Genomic DNA, 19,133 nt, shown 5'->3' on the forward strand with positions numbered 1-19,133 from the left:
CTGCTTTGAAACGTACACTGTTTAAATACTGATGGAAAACCAGAAAACACAAACTGTTTGCAAGCTAGGACTGTAGTATGTTTACTCTATTTTTTTCTTCACTGTGTGGAGGAATTACTTTCTTCTTTCAAAGCGAGGTCGTCCAGGCATGTGCAGGAATTGGAAAAATGTCTATCCAGTTTGGGTGGCAGTGTTGCTTTTTTTGTTCGCCTATTCTCTTTGTGCAGGAGGAGGAGGAGAACTTGTACAAAAGATACAGAGTGGCAGTCAGTGCTACTGCAGGTCCTGGAGAGCAGTTTGATCGTATTGATAACAAAGTCTTGTGACACTAGATGTTTTTAAGTCTGTGGAACAAACTGAGAAGGGAAGAAAAAGGTGTGTTTTGGTAAGCTTAAAATACAAATATTTCTGTTAGTCATAAATGGAGGAGGAAGATGAGATGAAGAGAGGAAAGAATGGCAGTAAGCTGTTTATCTCTGGCAATTTACTAAATGCAGATGTTCCTAGACTGGCTTTCCACAGTGTGTGGTTTATTTTTTTCTTCTTGACTTACAAATCATTGTATAATGGGTTGGGCTGGGAGGGGCCTTAAAGATCACCTAGTTCCAGACCCCTTACCATGGGCAGGAATACAATACCCTCCTTAGACCAGGTTGCTCAAAGCTCTGTGCTCCTTGGTGGCTATGCTCCCCAGGAGTGAGGATCCACAGCTTCTGTGGGCAACCCATTCTAGTGCCTCACTGTCCTCATAGTGAAAATTTTATCCCTAATATCTAAACTAAATTTCTCCTCTTTTAGCTTAAGTCATTACCCCTTTTCCTATCACTACATGCCCATATAAAAAGTTGCAATTTTTCTGGAGATGTTCTTCTCCCTTAGTCCCCTCACAGGGTAAATAAAGTTCTTTCATGAACATCTTCAGATTTGTTAATCTGAATATGTAGAAACAAGAAGTTATGATCAAAGTATCAGGTGGTGTTTTAATTTTATCACGTTGTTCAGATTTTGATTTCTGGAGATGCAAGACTTCTGCAGCACATTTTCAAATTCTTTCCTGAAGAACATGAGGTAGAACTTTGTGTAATTCCTTTAACCAGTTTTGTGAGACTTGAGGATCTCCTGAACTTGTCATTTTGAACAGTCCTGGAGTATAAATTGCATTATAGGATTATAGTCTCTAAAAGAAATACTTTTTTCTGTCTGTGCAGTCTGAAGTTCCCTTCATAACATAACCTTTAACTTCCATATTGCTATTGTGTCCTTCATTTTTCTTTTAAAGGAAGAATTGCTGTGGTTTGATTATTTTACTATTTTATCTTTTTCAATAGTATTCTGTGGTTGACTGCGGATTTCCAGTGCTCTGTTCCAAATCCCTTTGGGGACCTTTTGAAGCCATGGGTTTTATAACAGAAGTTTTCTGTCATGCTTAATAGAATATATTTCAAAAGCTTGTGGCAGATGGGGTTTATAAAATATATGAAACAGGAATGTATAGAAAACAGTTCTGTGAAGTTTTAAGCTTTAAGTTAAGCTAAAAGAAATATCTGGGTTCAGAAAGATAATTCATAGTAATTCTGAAGAGTTTTTGTTCATTAACACAATTTACAAGATAGGTTTTCTTCTGAGATATTTTCTTGCAAAAAGTGTGGACTGGGGGTTTTTATTGCCAATGATGAGACTTTTTCTTCCCAAGCTTGAATGGTTCACAGTCCTCAGTTGTGTTGAGAAGAAGATTGAGTATTGCCATGGTGCAGAACACCGGGTAACAGTGGCAGGTCTTGATCCACTACTCAACTGTGCCCATGCAAGAAGGAAACTTCAGTCATCTGTAATTTCAGTCTATTTCTCAATTTCAGGCTACTTCTCAACAATCCAGCACTGAATTTTGAGTGGAATTTCTGTTTTCTTTAAAAGCTGAGTTAGCTTTCCATGGCATTAGTACTCATTAGTACTCTCATAGCCATGATTAAGGTGTTTTTTTTCCTTCTTTCCCCCTTGGCAACAAATGGCAGTCAGCAGTGCCAGCAGCATCTCTCTGAGCTGACAGATTTAAGGGCCATTCAATCCTTCTGTAGAAGAACAAGTTCTAAAGTGTATCCACAGCCTGGTTAGCTACTCCTGCTTTTTCAAACCTTTGAACAGTATGCTTTGGTAATTGTCATGATCTGAAAATTGGGGAGGAGGAAAACGAGAGGTTCACGAAATGTCAATGATGTTCTGTAACATCAGAAATAGAACATGAACATTTAGATTCACAACCTTGTTTTGAGTCTATACTCTCTAAAAATCTGCTGCTTTCCTACTCCTTAAAAAACAGCTTCAATTTCTTTTGCTTTGAAGAAAGAGGATGAAATGTGAGGTACAATGTCATCAGTCCTCTTGAAAAGACTGAAGTCTTTGATAACTGTAGCTTTGACATGCAAAATGTACTGTGTTAATTGGAGACAAAAATTATAAAAGGTCTCTTATTTGTTTGGTTAATATGTACAGGAAAAATTACTTTAGACATGTATTTGACATGTGAGAAGAGGATTGTTTAAAAAAGCTGGTGTTTGGGGTTTTCTCAACACCCCTGTACTCATAGGAGGCATTATCTGCAATTTGTGATTTTCTTTTTTCTTTTTTTCCTTTTTTTCCTTTTTTTTTTTTTTTTTTTTTTTGGTAGAATTTACGTGATGGTTCCTGTTTCATGTTATGTGTCATACAAAAGTTTCTTGATACAGTTTATTGCTAGTAGAATATGAGATCTTTTTTGTATTTGTTTTGATATTGTGATTAATTTGATAACTAAGATTTCAGAATATTTTAGTTGCTTGTCTTTATAAATTTCAGTGGTGAATGCTTACTTACTTGGTTTTGAAAATTTGAAGGCATAAATTATTTATTCTGTATAAACTCATATATTTATGGGAAATGTTGATAGCTGGACACTGCAGTGCTCAGCTTTCACTTTGACTCAAGTGTTCCACTCTTCAGTGTTGTTAGTGTAAGACACTACCAAGCTGGGAAGGGTGACTTTGGCTTTCATTGTGCAGTTTTTATTTTGAATTCATGCAACATTGTTAGTTACCTCTCAAAGGCATTATTTGGAAAATAGAGATAGCCCTTGCATTTTTTGGTGAGATGATTTTCTTTTGTTCTATGGTCTGCTTGAAGTTGAGCAGGCAATAGAGGAAGCCATAGAGTTCCTGAACGCTTTGATTGGCAGGGTGCAGGAAGTGAGGCAGCATGCTGTGTACTGCCCTCAACACACTACCTGAATGTGTTATTTTATACATGCTTTTTAAAAATAAACATCATGAATATCTCTGACATGAGAGCTAAAAGCTGCAAAAAATGTCAAAGCCTTATAGGTGTCTTGTTCTCATCTGTATTTCACAGTATTTTAGCAGTGTAGGGAGCAGATCTTTTGCTTTTTCTTCCCACTAGTTTTTCTGCTCTCCTATTCTTCATGCAGTAGATACTGTTTCTGTACTTGTGCTAATCCTGCATCTTAGGTCTAGCAATAATGCTCCATTCTCTTTGAAATGACACATTGGATTTTACAATGGCTTTCCTGCATGGTTTTATTGTATGTATGTACATTAAAAAATTTGTGAAGTTGGCATGACCAGATACATACTCTTGAAGTTTGAGGAGTTATTCTTACAATCTTATTTGATCCATTGCAAATGTGACCAAAATATTTAACTCAGAATCTGGAATAACAGATGTTAAAAACACAAGATCTGAACAACACTGAAAATTATGGTCAGTATTGTTTTTCCTTCAATAAGCTCTTCCAGAATTTGGTTACCTTTAGGTTATCTGATTTCAAGATTAAGTTTTCAGATAAGCAGTCTTTGCTGCTCAACATGTAGCTGAAAGGCTGGGATAATCCTTCTAACCCCCAGTCCCCCATGTAAAGGCTATTACTGTGTAAAGAGTAAGGTTATTTTGGTCAAATAATCTCTATTACCCTGTGATGGCAGCTTGTTCTGCTTCTGTAGTCTTAACAGCAAGAACTGTTGGGGTGCCTGAAGCTGTGCATGTTTTAAGACTGTTTTGGTAAAAAAATCTTTTTGGTAAATCTTTGCAGGTAAAGCACACCTTTTCAAAAAGGGAGGGGGGAGAGGAAGAAGGGTCTCAGAAAAGTTGAAATGGAATCCTTGTTTCTAAAACTTGTCTTGGAATGAATATATATATATATATATGTATATATATATATATACACAGAACAAATGTTTTACTCTGCCACTGTAAGATGGTCCCCAAGAGAAATGCTGTCCCCAGTGCAGCTGCATGCATGTACGTAGGTCGCAGGCAGCAGAACTGAAGTAAGGATGGGAGGCTTATTTGTGGTGCATGGCTTTTCTGCACCAGATGCTGCAGCTGCTCACGCTGCTTGCAGTACCTTCATAGGACACTGGTTTAGTGGGATCTCAGTGGCATGTCACTCAGGGTACAGTATAACGCCAGAACTAAAAGGCGTATTTCCTCTCCCATCCATCTCTTCCGCTCTTTGACATTCATGTGCAGTCTTGCTGAATCTGGAGTTTAAAATAGCTGGATTTCCCAGGAAAACACTTTGCAATATGGATTTACCAGGGTTGTGTTATAATGAAAAGCTAAATGAAGTGCAGGGAAGGCTTGCAAATCACTTAATTACTCAATTTTATGCACTAATTAAGCATCTAACCTCTTGCAGTGGTGTAGAGATTTTTTGAAATTTATTCATCTGCATATGTTGGATTGTCTTCTAAAAAGAAATGACTACTGTAGGTAGGTAGGTACATGATTTCTAGACATGTACCTACCTATCTACAAGGAAGAAATCTAATTTATTTACTTACTGGCTTTTAAAAGTGAAATAAAAGCTAGATTCCAATTTTGTGCTGGTTAGAAGAGGAAAGATTATTCACAATTACTTGTGGCCTGGTTTTTTTTTTAGAACAAGCCTTTCTTTCTTGTACCTACCTTCATTGAAACTTAAAGTTTTGAAGTACATTCTAAATAAACAAATAGAGGTGTCATACAGTATGTGGTCTACCCTGAAGGCTTATTTGTGGGTGAACTCCAGCATTAAGGACTATTAAATGAAGAAGAGGTATCATTATATTTTACTATGGAAGGATGTTTTCTCTTTCCTCTGTTCTGTACTGGTTCTGGTAAATTGTAAATTCTGGTAAACTGGGCTGGCAATATGTGTTATGCCTGTTTGAGGTATAACTTCAAAATGCCTGTGTTTTTTACTTATATGGACTAATTTTCTGTGAAGAATCTCTGCCTATAGGTTTGTTCGGGTTTTTTTCTGCAAAACCTAAGACAATAACTAGAATGATTAAAGCCTTATTAGTGCAATTTTTGATAACATTCTTAGAATGCTTTGCTAGACCTATTGGTTACTTACAGGGCAGATAAATAATTTTTGCTGTGCTTTAAAATATTATACGTATCAGCCACTGGAAACAAATCTAAGAAAGCCAAATCTTTAATTTTATTCATGTTAATTTTAATCGTGGCATGAAGAGTTCTCTATTATAATGATATTGCTGCCTTTCTTAAAGAGCAGTGGTTTGAAAACTCGCAGCTACTGCTTCGGAAGCTGTGTGTGTATCTACGCGCATGCACCAACTTTCAACATGGATATTAACCTTTATTCCTGTTCTAAGGAATGCTATGCTGCAACAAGTCTTTTATTCTTTGTATCTCAATTTGTAGGTATGTTTATACCTTAAGCTGTAAGGCTTAATCATCTAAGGCTTTCATGCTTGTTCTATATTTATGGTTTGATTGCTTTGGATCGGATTTTGTTTAGCTTTTATTTTTTGAAGTGATGTGAAGTTTCATCATGCTGCTTCTGGCTTTCACTCTTACTTTCTATATAATTTACATGAAAACATCAGGAAAATTTTGTGAGGAAATAACTACAAATAAGGAGAACGTGGTGACCTGCACACACTGCTCAGAATGAAGTTTATCTTTTACTTTGGTTGTTGCTTTAGTAATGCCTGGTGATTTGTATTGTGGTCAATACTTCTTGGGATTTTCCAGCGAAACAGAAGAGCTGATTTTTTTATTAATAGGGAGGAATCTAGTTTCTCATTGGGAATGTAGAAAAAATGAGGCATTTTCTCTGCAGAAGGTGAAAGCAGAACCTGGTTTCATATGGAGTGAGTTAAGCCTAATTCTTCTATTTGGAAAATCTGGCTAAATAATTTAGTCGTTGTTAAGATGCTCTGATGATAGAGCTTGGAGGTGTGTAATTCTTAACTACATGAGTGGATGCATGCTGAAGAGCATTTGTATCAGTTGTCTTAGGGATATACATTGTTACAAAGACACCTTTACTTTGTTATATCTGTTTCCATTCCCATGTCATTTATTTTGTATGCTTTAAGTACAGGAGCAGGTAACCATGAAACATAACTGCTATTGAAAAGACACACAAGACTTGGCCATGTCTTTAGTACTACTGTTTTCCCCTTCCTTGTCAGGGGTGGTCACTCAGACAATGAAAGTGGGTTGGAAGCACGATCTTTTTGTAAATCATATTCCCATGGATTCTGTAATGTATATTATTTTTGAGAGGCCATCATTTTCAGTCAAGACTGTAATAAACTGAGAAAGTTTAGTGCAGTAGTCTCTTCCTAGAAAGAAAACATGAGTGCACCCATTTACAGGAATATATTATCCCTATTTACCCAAAGAAATGGAGGTAATAAATGCTTTGTTTAAAAAAACCCCTCAAACCCAGCAACCCTATTAACAGTTATGCACAGTGTGATTATATGTAGAAGGTCCTTGAGTGTATGCTCAGCAAATCTGCCCTTGATTCAGTTACTTGGTAAAAAAAGAAGTTAATGGTAGTTATACTGATAATGGAGCCTTAAGTTTTTTAACAACAATTTCCGAGCAGTTGAAAAGAAATCAAATGCTGGTATGGAAAAAAGTGTTTTTAAAAGTCAGTCTTCAATACAAAAGATGAGGAAAACATCTCAAGTTCTGCTTGACTGCAGCGTTACTGTAGGAGAAGGCATGCATAACCAAACTTGTCCAGAAATGTGTTTAATGTACTTGGAAAACATTAACTTCTTTTCATAGCTGTACCTGTATTTGTTTCTCCTGTAAGCCTACTGCATGATTTCATTATGGGATAGAATTCCACATGTTTGTTCTATACTTCATAACTGTGAAAATAACTGTGATTTGGGGTGGGTTTGTTTGTTTAATTAAAATATACCTCCCAACTTAATGGATTTTTTTTTTTAGGGAAAACATGCTTATTTTAGGGAAAGGGAAAAAATGTTGAAGTATTGACTTGTTGATAATGTTAAATTGTCTTACAGTTCTTTTTGGCTTTTTTTTTTTTTTTTTTTTTTTTTTTTTGTGTGTGTGTGTGTGTGTGTTTGGTTGTAGTGTTTGTTTGTTTGATTGATTAAATTTGGTTTTGTTTCTGAATCAGCCTCCTTCCTGAGGCTACAATCAGGAAGTGAGATTTGCATGTAATGGCTGGTTCTGGTTGCTCAGGGCTGGAGGGTGATTGCTAGGGCTTAAGAGCCCTGGTCTTAGAAGCATAAGGCTTCTGGTCATGCTGGGGATCTCAGTGGCCCCTCTGCCTTCCCCAAAAGCAGTTGCCATTGCAGGTTCCTTCCCTCATGTGCTTCTACATGTTGCACTGGGGTCCATAAGCCATTCTGGTAATCTAGCCCTATTTAAAATACAGCTTTAAACACAGCTCGCTTATGGATAAAAAGTCATGGAGCAGATGCCAACAACTCAGCTGCTCACCTGCCTCCTGTTCTCCTTCCCTTGCCCTTTAGGCTAGGGATTCACTAAGTCGTTTCCTTGCAGACTTGCTGAGGTGGGACATGCAAAGAGGTGTGGGCAGGTTCCTGCACTGTGACACCCGTAACACAGCTCCCTGAGGAGCTGGCGTTGCACTGTGATGCTCAAGGCCATGGACATGGGAAGTAGAAGGCGTGGCTTTCTCTGCTGGGGACTCCAGCTGCTGGCAGTTTCCTAGGGCTTGATTAGTCCCCTAGAGCTCTGGTTGACTGATAGCTGTGGCGTCCAAACACTCAGCCATTTGTCCCTGGCTTGGCACTGTTCCTGTGCTCAGCTGCCTTTGTCAAGGACGGCCTCAGCTGGGGCTCTTTGCGTGCCGTAAACACTAACCGTGAACTCTGTGTTCCTGGTGTGGTTTTACATAAAATGGTAAAAATAAAGGAATTACAGGTTTTCATTTGTGAACCCAATGCAAACTTGTCACAATAGTAGGTTTGAATTTCTTGTGATGAATTCCAACTTACAGCTTCACTTGGGGCATTGGGCATATAACCCAGCATCCAACAGGACACCTGAAGGTGTTAAACCAAAGGTAACTGAAAAACTAGCACAAGACTATAAATTTCAAACTAAGCACCTCTCATTTTATAATGGACTGCAGTATGTAAGTGTGTTACTGTTAGATCTTGGATAGCTTAGGTTATTTAGGAGATAGTCTGGGCTTCCTACAGTGGGACCATGGTATGAAATGGACCTGTAATTACTTGTGCTACTATGCACAGTCACTTAAATAAAAATCATCAGTTTGGTTTATTCAGGTTAACTTTTTTGCAGGTATAAGAGTTTTCTTTTTTTTGCTGGTGTTTTTTCTTGTTGTTTTTTCTGTGTAGCATGCACATATGTCTATAAATGTTATTGATGCTGTTTTATTGGCTTCTGCATTTGAAGCACAAAGAAGTGAGTAGCAAGATCCTGCTATGTTGTAACACTTGAAAAAACCATGCTCTGCTGGAGAAGGGGTTAGGGTTAGGTATAAAGGCTGAAAGGTCTCCAAGTGTAGCTGAACCTGCTGCATGTTCTGCACTGGGGCTTCAGGGGCTGAGCACTGTTTGCTCCCTCTCTCTGGGTAGATCAGGAGCAGAGTGCTGGAGACTTAGACTGCTAGAAAATTAGAGAATGTGAGATTAAAGGCTTCCTCTACAATCATAGGTTGTCATCAACTTTTTGTATACACCTGATAACTGGATAGCTATATATTTTATTTAACAGCAACTATTCTCGAATTAGCCCATTTTCCAGATATTAAAACAAAACAAAACAAAACAAAAAACACATACTATGATTAACTGCAGACTGTATAGCAAGAAAAATTGCAAAGAAATAGGAGTGCTTGGTGGTTCATATGGAAATGTTCATAATTCTCCTTAAGATCACCTCTTCCTTTTTATCCCCTCCTTTAAAAACAAAAGAAAAGAAAGGACCCAGAGAAAACAAACAGTGAAAACCCCAAGCCATACCTTTTCTGAGGAAAAAAAATTACATGCTGGCTAAAAAATGAGTCTTGATAGCTTAGTTTTGATTTTAGAAAATATACAATGGTGAACTATCAATTGGCTGACAAAAAACCCCATAGGAGTATTGTTGGAAGTGTTGAATGCTAATGTGTGTATGATTTCTGAGCTGTCTGTGAGAAGGCAATTGTTTTAGCTGTTTGAATATAGTTTGCACATAGTTGAGTGAAGATGGATCATTGCATTTCTTTGTTGTCTTTGCAACCCCAAAAAGCCCACTTTATACAATTTTACATTTCGTGGCTCTTTGTGCATTTCACGTTTCCCTTTCAAAGAGATGTGTAGTAGATGCAATGCCTCGGTATTTTAAGGTTGGGTTTTTTTTCCCAAAATTGTTCCATTTCTGTAGCTGTGTAAAAGAAAAGCCAGCCTGTGTTTTAAAGCAGATACACAAAAAAGGAGAGATGGCAAAGTAGTACTCATGTAGGTCCTGTCTAGCTTGGCCAGCATTCTATGTAACACTCATATTATGCAAGCCCCTTTGTAGCTGTCCCCTTATAAGTGAGGTATGGTTTGGTAATTGGTATGGTAATTAACCTGGAAAACGATCCTCTGCTTCGCTTGCCAACTGGCTTTAAATGCTGTGATGTTAATTGGTAAACTGATCCAGTGAAGAGAGGCTTGAAATGTTTACAGGCTTGTCTGAATTTAATTCACCTCTTATTTCAATGAATGGCTTTTTCTGTTTGATGAGATGTTCTTTTGTTTGTTTTAATTTGTAAATACTGGTTTTCAGAGTTTTGGTTTTCACGAAGACTTTTTAAAAGAGAAAAAAGCCTAAGCAACAAAATAACTTTTTTCTTGTGTCATGTTCTTCTTTGATATGAATTTCTGGCTTGATGAATTTATGTATGCTAGACTGTAAAATATTGACATGTTTTAAGGTTAGTTTTGCTTGCCTTACATATGGTGTTTGCATATATATTCCTGAAACAGAGTGTTACTTGATAGAACTGTATCTGCATTAACTCAAGACTGTTTTGTCAGTTGAGAGTAAACAGAACTATTGTAGTGAAACTTGTATTGTAAATGCAGACATATGTAGGAAATGTAAAAGGGGATAAGGGGTTTCCTAGTTACAGATGATAAAAACTTGTCTTGACATTGCCTTCCTACTTTACAGTAGGTGTGTGGGGTTTTTTACTGATTTAAACGAAGGCAGTGGCTCATGCCTAACCTAGGTATACATTGCAGGGATTACCTGTGATTCTCTTGATAATGTTCACATTTACAACGAGGAGCCCCTTTATATTTCTGCATTTATGTTCTGGTTTACATCAAGCTGATTTTGCAACTTATTCTTTTCTATAAGAAGCATTTATTAACTTGGAATGTAATGGGGTCTTCATGATGTTGTGAGTTAATCTGAAAAACAAACAGAATTATAAGAACTGTCATTAAACATAATTTTTGTTTTATAGGTTATTCTGCAATAGTTATGAACTCCCGTTTACGAGCCTTAGGTGGGAGGATAAATAACATACGAGCATCAGAGCTACCAAAAGAGAAAACCCGATCAGAAATAATCTGTAACGTCCACTTTTTGGATGGCTCAGTACAAAGCTTCAAAGTCAACGTAAGTTTGGAAAACTACTTTCTTTTTAAATACATTGAAATTTTTTTGAAAGCTGCAGATGAAATATGGGACCCTGAGGCGTAGTATCTCTAAAAGATGCTGAAGATGTAGCTTTGCCATAACAAATTGCAGAATTACTGTTCATGAAGTGGGTTTAAAAAGGGCTGTCTCAATTTACTAGCTTAATTCACTAGCTTACTTAATTTACTAATTTCAAGCCAAACATCTTCAATGTCATAAAATCATGGCATGCAGATTGTATCTGGGAAAAGGTCTTCTATATTATATGGGAACCACAAAGAAACAAATCTGGTGATAATTATCAACTATGAATAAGTAATTAATATTTAAAGGGAACTCCCAATTTGAGATGTGCTCCTCCTTCAAAGGACTGGTAAAAAGGACTCCTGAAAGAAGGAGGCCTTATAAATTCCTGTAGTGATGTCAGGATGTATTTTCAGAAATCCAAAGATGATGGAAACAGTGAAGAAGTTGTGGAAGTCAGTAGGACCATTCTGTTTGGTCTTTTGTACTTCAGTACAGTTTCTTTATTTGGGTATGGGGAGGGAAAAGGGATTGATGGAGGTTTATACTGTGTATTTTTAGTGTATTTTATTCTGCAAGGTTTATAACCTTTAGTACTGATTTAAAATATCTGTTCTTTTTTAAATGAAAACAAGGGAAATAGCTTCACTTCTCAGTCAATTTTCAATAGAATTATCTGACTGTGCAGAAAAAATTTAAATAGAATAATAGAATAATGTGTAAGATTTGTGTGTATTTCTTTATATGATACTTGTTTTATCCAATTCACCTTGTTTGAGAAGAAGCATTTTGCTGAGGAAGCTCTATTGTTTGGATATCTTAGATTACATGATGCTTTCTAATAGGACATGCAAAACTGCACTCAAACCTTGTATTTTCCCAAGTCTTATTACAGTTCTCTGCAGACTGATTTTGTTTTTGAACTTTGTTGGATATTAATTGAAATATAAATTATCTGATACGTTAAAAGGTTTATTTTCACCATAGTGTATACAGAATTAGTCTCATTTTTGATACATATTTGGCATGCTATGTGTTCATATATGTGTGTAATATTGGGAGTGGAGTAGAAGGAGAGTAAGTAAGAGAAGGAGCAACATGTTAGTATACAATTTCCATTGTTTGTCTCCAGCATGTCCTAGGAATTGCTTTGTCTGTCAGTGAGCTGGCATAATTGCCACCTGCCCTGCACAAGGATTTGTGTAAAATAAGGAATTCAAAATGGTTTTAAATCCATGCATAGTAGTATATTTATTCTTTGTAAACAGATGTTTACACAGCTTTACATGTAGTACTTGGCCTGAAGTTCAGCACTGTACAAGTGAAATTTGCTTCCCATTTCCTCCCTTAGTGAGAGTGAAATGGGAACCATTGAAAAGAAACTGTGTAGACCTTAAAGCAGCCTTCTGGCTCCTAAAGAAAGATAGAGAGGGACTTTGTATAAGGGCATGTAGTGATACAACTTCCTACTGAGAGAGGAGATTTTGATGAGATATTAGGATGAAAATCTTTGCTGCGAGGGTGGTGAAGCACTGGAATGGGTTTCCCAGAGAAGTTGCAGCTGTCCTATCCTTGAAAGTGTTCAAGGCCAGGCTGGATGGGGCTTTGCGCAACTTGGAGTAGAAGAAGGTGTCCCTGGCCATGGTAGGGGACTTGGAACCAGACGATCTTTAAGGCTCTTTCCAACCAAAAGCATTCTGTGATTTTTTGAAATTCTGATCCCAACTGATTTCTCTCCCTGCCTTCAGCATATCCCTGGGGTACCACTGCTGGTTACCTCCTTCATCCAGGAATTGTAAGGGCCTCCTTTACTGCAGCTGTGATGCTGAACAGCGTAGGGCTGATGTAGGACTCTTTATTGCTCTACTTAAGACGGGCTGGGAGTCTGGCTTCCTTGCTGTGTTATGGACTAAGAAAAGGAAGAGGTTTTGCAGAAGATTTATGTTCTTTGGGTACTGAGCTGTCATACTGGTAATGAGGGAGGCTGCACTTTTCTGTGAGGATGGCCCTTCCTGATTATCTAACCTTGACGTCATCTTAAGAATAGACTTTGCCACAGTAGTGTCAACTTCAAAAGGGTTTGAAGTCAGCTGCAGAAAATTTGTATCCAAGTTCTGCTTAAATTAGCAGAAAAATTCAGCTTTGTGAAGTTTTTACCTGACTCTGTGTTTGTGTGTTTATTTTAATTGCCAACACAATTTAGTTTTATGTCTGTGATCAAAGAATAACTTGGGTCTGTGGTCAGTCTGGAAATCAGCTGGGCATGTACTGAAGGACAATAAATTTTGCTCTGAACAGATTTTCCCTGCTAGTGAAGTCTTTCTGTGTTTCTTTAAAGAAACTGTTTCTTGTATCAAGATGTTTTCCTCCACATTCATTTCTGGATGACATGTTAACTGGCAATTCTATATTTTAAAGAAATTAAATATGCTTATCCCATGGCATAATCATCCAGAAGACAAATCAGCAGAAATGTATTAAATGATGTAGTAGTACATTATTAAAATGAAGGTACTTTCTGAAGTGACTAGATACATACAAGATACATGGATAAAAGACTTACTATGTCTTGTGGATATTGTAAATAAGTTTTCTAGGTTTTTTGCTTCCTCTGTTCTTACAATTATTGTTGAAATATGCTGAATTTTTCTCCTCTGTCAGAGTTTGGGGAACTAGACCTGAACAGGATCACCTCTTCTAAAGTATAGAGTTCAATGTTTTCTCTTATAAAGAACTTCAATATTATCAGTGGAAAATTAAGGTTGGGAATTCTTCAGAGTTGTTTTTGGTCTAGTGTGGTACCTGGTTCTGATCTGTGAAGGCTCAAAGTTTGGATAGATGTTACACTTAGAACTAAGATTAGTCTAATATTCACATATACATAAATATGCCTTATGTTCATTGTCATGATTATATTTTTCATCAACAAATAGTAAAAAGTAAAAGTGGAAAAGCAGAGTACTTGAAGCTTGGTCTTTGTCTGTTTAGTAGCATAAATAGGATTGGAGAGTTCTCCCATTCTAAAGATAGTGGAATGAAAACAACTGAGCATTGCTTTGTCATGTAGCAGCTCTCTGAACGCAGAATTCTTGCTGAAAAAGGATTTCTTTTTTTCAAAGTTAGGAGATTATATAGAAAAATAACATGAAAGAAAAGAAACCTCATGGGTAAGAAGAAATAAATTAAGACAAATTTAACTATGAGTTTAAACAAATGGATATTCCTGTGCTCCTATTTTGTTATCTTGTTGACAATGTACATATGCTCAAGAATACAAAATATGGGGTGGATTTAAATTTAATAGAAAGAGAATTGAATCAATAGTCTCAGCTTGCAACACTGAGAAAAACTTAGATATTTTGGAATTTTGAACTAGTACTAACATCTTTAAAATGATGGTAGAACATTCATGGTATCTCAAAATACTGAATCTTTCAGAAAGCAGGAAGAATAGAGATAAAACTTTCTTTACATTCTCTTGGAACAAGTTCTTTATAGACCTCACAGAGCTGATTTTCATCAGATTTTGTTACCAAATGGCATGACATTTTTGTAGTTATACCTATAGGTTTCTTTCTTCTTTATCATTCTGATGGATGATACTTCAGATGTTACTTTGTTTTCCCAGTTGTTCTGTCTGTAGGAGTGTGAAGAAAACCCAAGTATTGTAAAACTGGACAAAGGAAAAGGGAAGGCAAATTTTGCATATGGTTATAAACAGAGGAAGTTTCTGTCTATTGAGAAACCTGAATATAGCGGCATAATTTCCTTTCTGAAAAATTGTTCGTATTAATCACTTATCCCAAAGAATATTAGTATCCTGACCAGCTGTAAATCAAGACTTAATTGCAAGAGAGCAGTGCCATTTTTCTCCTGGACTTGTTGCTTTGGCAGAGTCGCTAAGTGATTGGCTATTTTGTTCGATGTTTTTGTTTAAAAGTGTTACACTATAGTTTCAGTGAATTGAAAATTTGGATTCATGGTATCACAAAGAGTTCATCAGTATAACCTGTGGTTTGTGCTGGTTTTAGGTATCATTATCAAGAAGGTTCACATGGGAGTACAGACACATTCCACTACATTGCTTACAGTCCAAGGAGTATGTTAACTATGCAAGGCTGAAATGGCCTTTTTTGTTCCACTGTTATGTGTTTCAGTACTTAGATGGAACATGTCCAAAGTCCAGGCAAAGAACAGAAAGTGCATGGAAGCTGAGAGTTCTGGAAATGTTCTTTCAAAACCACATTTGAGACAAAGGCTTGACTGCATTTAATGATAAATGTTGCACTTGACTTTAATTATATCCAGACTTTCTGGACATATCTTGAAGCCCCCCAGTAAATTTCAGGTGTTTCAGTTTTATAAGGTTAACTCACTCCTGTCCCTAATGTTATGTCTAAGTTCTGTTATGGTCTAAGACTATAATGCATAGGCTTTTTACCTGGAGAAAATGTTAGCTGTCGTTCTGATACATACAGAATCTGCTCATATTCCATGTTTGAGTGCGTTTAATAGGTATTTATTACATTATGTGTTTTACATTGTGCAATAATGCAAATTTGTCTGTAACTTTTGATATAAACATGCAGGAATTTTCTGGTTTTGTTCTACTTTGACTCATTTATCAAGAATGACCACTTAGGAAGCACCTATCCAGTAAACTGACTTTTGAGAAGGGATAAAACTGACAGCATCAGATCACTTCTGAAATGTATTGTCTGTCTGAGCTAATGTTTTTGTCTTATTGCCTGTGATTTTTGCTTTTAGACTAATTGGCTTTTAGTAATAGTGTTTCCGTCTAGAAATAAAATGATGAAGCTGTAATAATTCAAAAAGTTGCATAAATTGAAGCTGAAATTGTAAGGAATGTTTTTCCTTTCCTTCCACCTCAGTTAAGTTTCTTCTTCCAGTATTTGAGAAAAAATATGATTGTTAAAATGATCACCTACAATTACTATTGATATATTTAAAGTAATGGACAGAGATACAAGTCTTAGAGGTTCTTTTTTGATTGTGGGTGTGAGTTTTAGAATTTTAAACCACTTGTGGAAAAATGCCATGATGCAGAATTTTTGTATATCTATCACCAAGTTTTCCTGCTCTGTATTGTTTGATAATACAAGACAGTTTAATGCTCCTCTGTGTCCCTGCATGTTGGAAGAACTGCTGTATGAAGTTTCAGACTGGCAACAAATATTTAGTTTTGTATTGAGACAGGTCAGTGTACTCGACTGGAAAGCAGTAAGACAGTATGAAATTTGATGATGCCTTTGAGGACAGTGAGAAAGTGATCTGCCCTACAGCAGGCTTGTTAGTCCTAGCCTTTGTGGGGCATGACTTCTTAATAAATGCTGAAGGAAAGAATCAGTGGAGGGGAGATTTTTCTGAAATTACTAACCTCGTATATATGTTTGTTTTAAATCATTTTGTGAGGCAGAGGAAATGCAGTGGGTTAAAATTCTGTCCTTGGATAAATATTTTGTATGACCTTTATATAGGAAAATACTGTGCTAAAGTGTATGGAATCTAGAAATGTTGTGGGATGGGCCAGGAGTTGGCTGAGGAGGTGGCTGTAGATCTTTGTGAAAAGGTGAAAATATTAGTGCAGGGACATTAAAGAGAGTTCATGACTGTCAGATTTCATTGATGTGTTGCTCTTGAAGCTTTTTCAAAAATCAGAAATGTTAAGTTTAAGGCCTTATTAACAACAAAAAGATACAGGAATATGAGGTAGCAGGTTATCTTGAACAAGGAGTAATTGCAATGAGGGAAATCAGTAGTGTAAACTAATACCTTTTATGAGATGAGGTAATGTTTTTTTAAGCTCAATTTTCAGTTGCTAACAATAGGGAACAGTGGCAGTTTGCAGACTGAGCTGCTCGTGTATTACTGTTCTGAAAAAGGTGAGTGCTTTCATGCACCAGGCAAAAATCTTCAGCCAGTGTCAAGGAAGTATTAACAGTGTTAGTCTTGGCATTGAGGCAACCCTCCAGGGAATGTCACATGTGGATCCTGGCCAGTTGGAGACAAAAGAAGGAAGTTCCACTGGCAGGCATAGAAAGTAAAACTAGGATCTCTGCAGAAGACTGGACCTTAGGAAAGAGTCTGTTCTGTTTATTCTAGATTAACAGAATCTTCCATGACTGAATAAGGCATCAGGTGGGTAAATAAATTCCAGGAAGAGAAAAGGACAGAGATAGCAGAAGAGCAAATTAGCTGTGTGTAAAATTACTGCGGAAATGAAAAGAAAGTGGTAGCTCTGTCTTCAGGCTCATGCATCTTTTAAGACCAAAGGACACAGGCTGGCTGGTTGTGAATGAGTGTTGCAGACTAAATTAGAAAAGGATGATCTCAAACAGCACATGATGGGCAGTGGATATTTTGTCTGAAGTGAGACATAAGCTTAGGTGGTGCTTAACTGGGAGGTTATTATTACCAGAAAGTGGGGGCAAAACTTCTGCAGAGGACAGGGAGATAGGCTTTACATTGCCCTGCCCTCTGACATTGTCACTTTGTACCACTTACCTTGTAGAAGTTAACAACCTGAAGAACTTTACAAGCATATTTACCTCTTTAGTCCAAGGTTCTAACAATCTCACCTGAAGTTTATGCAGTTCTTAGCTCAGTGAGTCTTGATCACTCCAGGTTCTAGGCAGTATTTGACATTAAAAAATAACAAAGGACTTTTTTCTCTTGACAATTGTTTAATTTACTAGAAATTGAATTTGACTAATTCAAATTCCCTAAATGTTGTAGGAACTTGTCGTGGCATGGATAAAATGTAATAGGTGTTAATCATGACTGCTTTAAGTATTAATTTTTGGCCTGTCCAACATAAGTTGTAATTGATTTGAAGACAGATTTAACTGGAGCTGAATAATGTGCGGTTATGAGGTGGTTGATGCAAACCGTTCAGAATAAGGATTGGTAGATGTCATGAAGGTGAAATAAATGGAAAGTCCTTTAGAGGTGGAAACATGTAAACTTCTTGAAAATGTTTCTTTTCAGTAAAACCTTTGAAATTCTTAAGGTTATCTTATGAGCTTGTTTCACTATAGCAGTGCAGGCTAGTAAGGAAAATCCATAATTTTAAAAATGTCACTGTAGAAAACCAAGAGCTTACTTAGGAGTGTCTTAAATATTTGCTCTAATGGTTGATAGGGTTAAGGAGAACTTGATTCTGATGCCCAGTACAGCTGAGCAGTGTTCATGTTGTTTTGCCCTCCTCCTATAGCACAGGGGAGCTAAAATTGGATGTGCTGTAAAACACTTGACACATTGTAATATTTGAATATCCTGTGCCTATGAATTGTATTGGAATGGATGGCAACATTCAAAAGTGGTGATGTGACATGCTTAGCCTGCCTCACTTTACACCTAGGTCTCAAAACTGTTAATTTACTAGTAAATTGAAGATTGTGCAGCATGAGCTGTGTGGTCATTTTTAGGTATGTAGACTGAAAAGTAATTGTTTCTTAAAGCAGTGACAAAATGGAAATAAACATTTCCTTGGAAAACAAAAAAAAAAACCCTTGTAACTTGGAATTTTAACAACAAGACTTGAACAATTTAAAATAACATTTTTTACTTAGCTTAGATTTCTTGACTGGGTGCTTGATCTAGGTACTGGGAAAAAAACCTGTGCTTTTAGTACCAGAGGGCAAGAACTGGAACCACATAAAAGTAATGCTGGAAATTATTTTTTTCTAGGAAATGTGGAGAGGCAGAAGAGAAGTAAATAGATGTGTTGGTGGATGAGTCTAGTGCTGGCTGAACAGCTGGGTTTAGGGTTGGGAGATCCATGGGCACATTGCAAAGAGAGAACTGTGACTGCTGAACAACAGTGTCGTAGTGAGGAGCTTGCTTGTCTTTACAGGGAAACGAGAAGGCTTAGCAATTCATATGTGCTAGGGGAGAGGCAGAAATGCAGTTGTGAGGGGATGGGGAAAGAGAAGGTGAAGGCATCTGAATTGGAATGAAAAACTGGAAGCATGGAAATCAAGAAAGGAGATAATGCTGTTGTGAAGAAAGGAGACCAAAAGGAATAAGAAGTGTTGAAATTCAAACTAAAAATTAGCAGAAGAATCCACCCTCTGTGGTCTTGTCCTGCCCCATTTGTAGTGAAACCTCATATTCTTGAACACCTTCTTTCATCAAAGTATCTATTCCATCCC

The 19,133-nt window shown here is 36.9% G+C and overlaps 1 protein-coding gene across 5 annotated transcripts in view; it reads left to right on the forward strand.

The window, feature by feature from the left end:
* Positions 1–19,133, forward strand: part of PTPN3 (protein tyrosine phosphatase non-receptor type 3) — a 163,160-nt gene that overhangs the window by 57,583 nt on the left and 86,444 nt on the right. For all 5 annotated transcript variants that reach the window (XM_063398876.1, XM_063398866.1, XM_063398886.1 and 2 more), the window contains exon 2: positions 10,760–10,914. In XM_063398876.1, coding sequence (XP_063254946.1) covers positions 10,760–10,914 — 155 coding nt within the window. The remainder of the gene's footprint in view (positions 1–10,759; positions 10,915–19,133) is intronic.

This window comes from Prinia subflava, chromosome 1 (assembly GCF_021018805.1).
Source record: "Prinia subflava isolate CZ2003 ecotype Zambia chromosome 1, Cam_Psub_1.2, whole genome shotgun sequence".
NCBI lineage: Eukaryota > Metazoa > Chordata > Aves > Passeriformes > Cisticolidae > Prinia > Prinia subflava.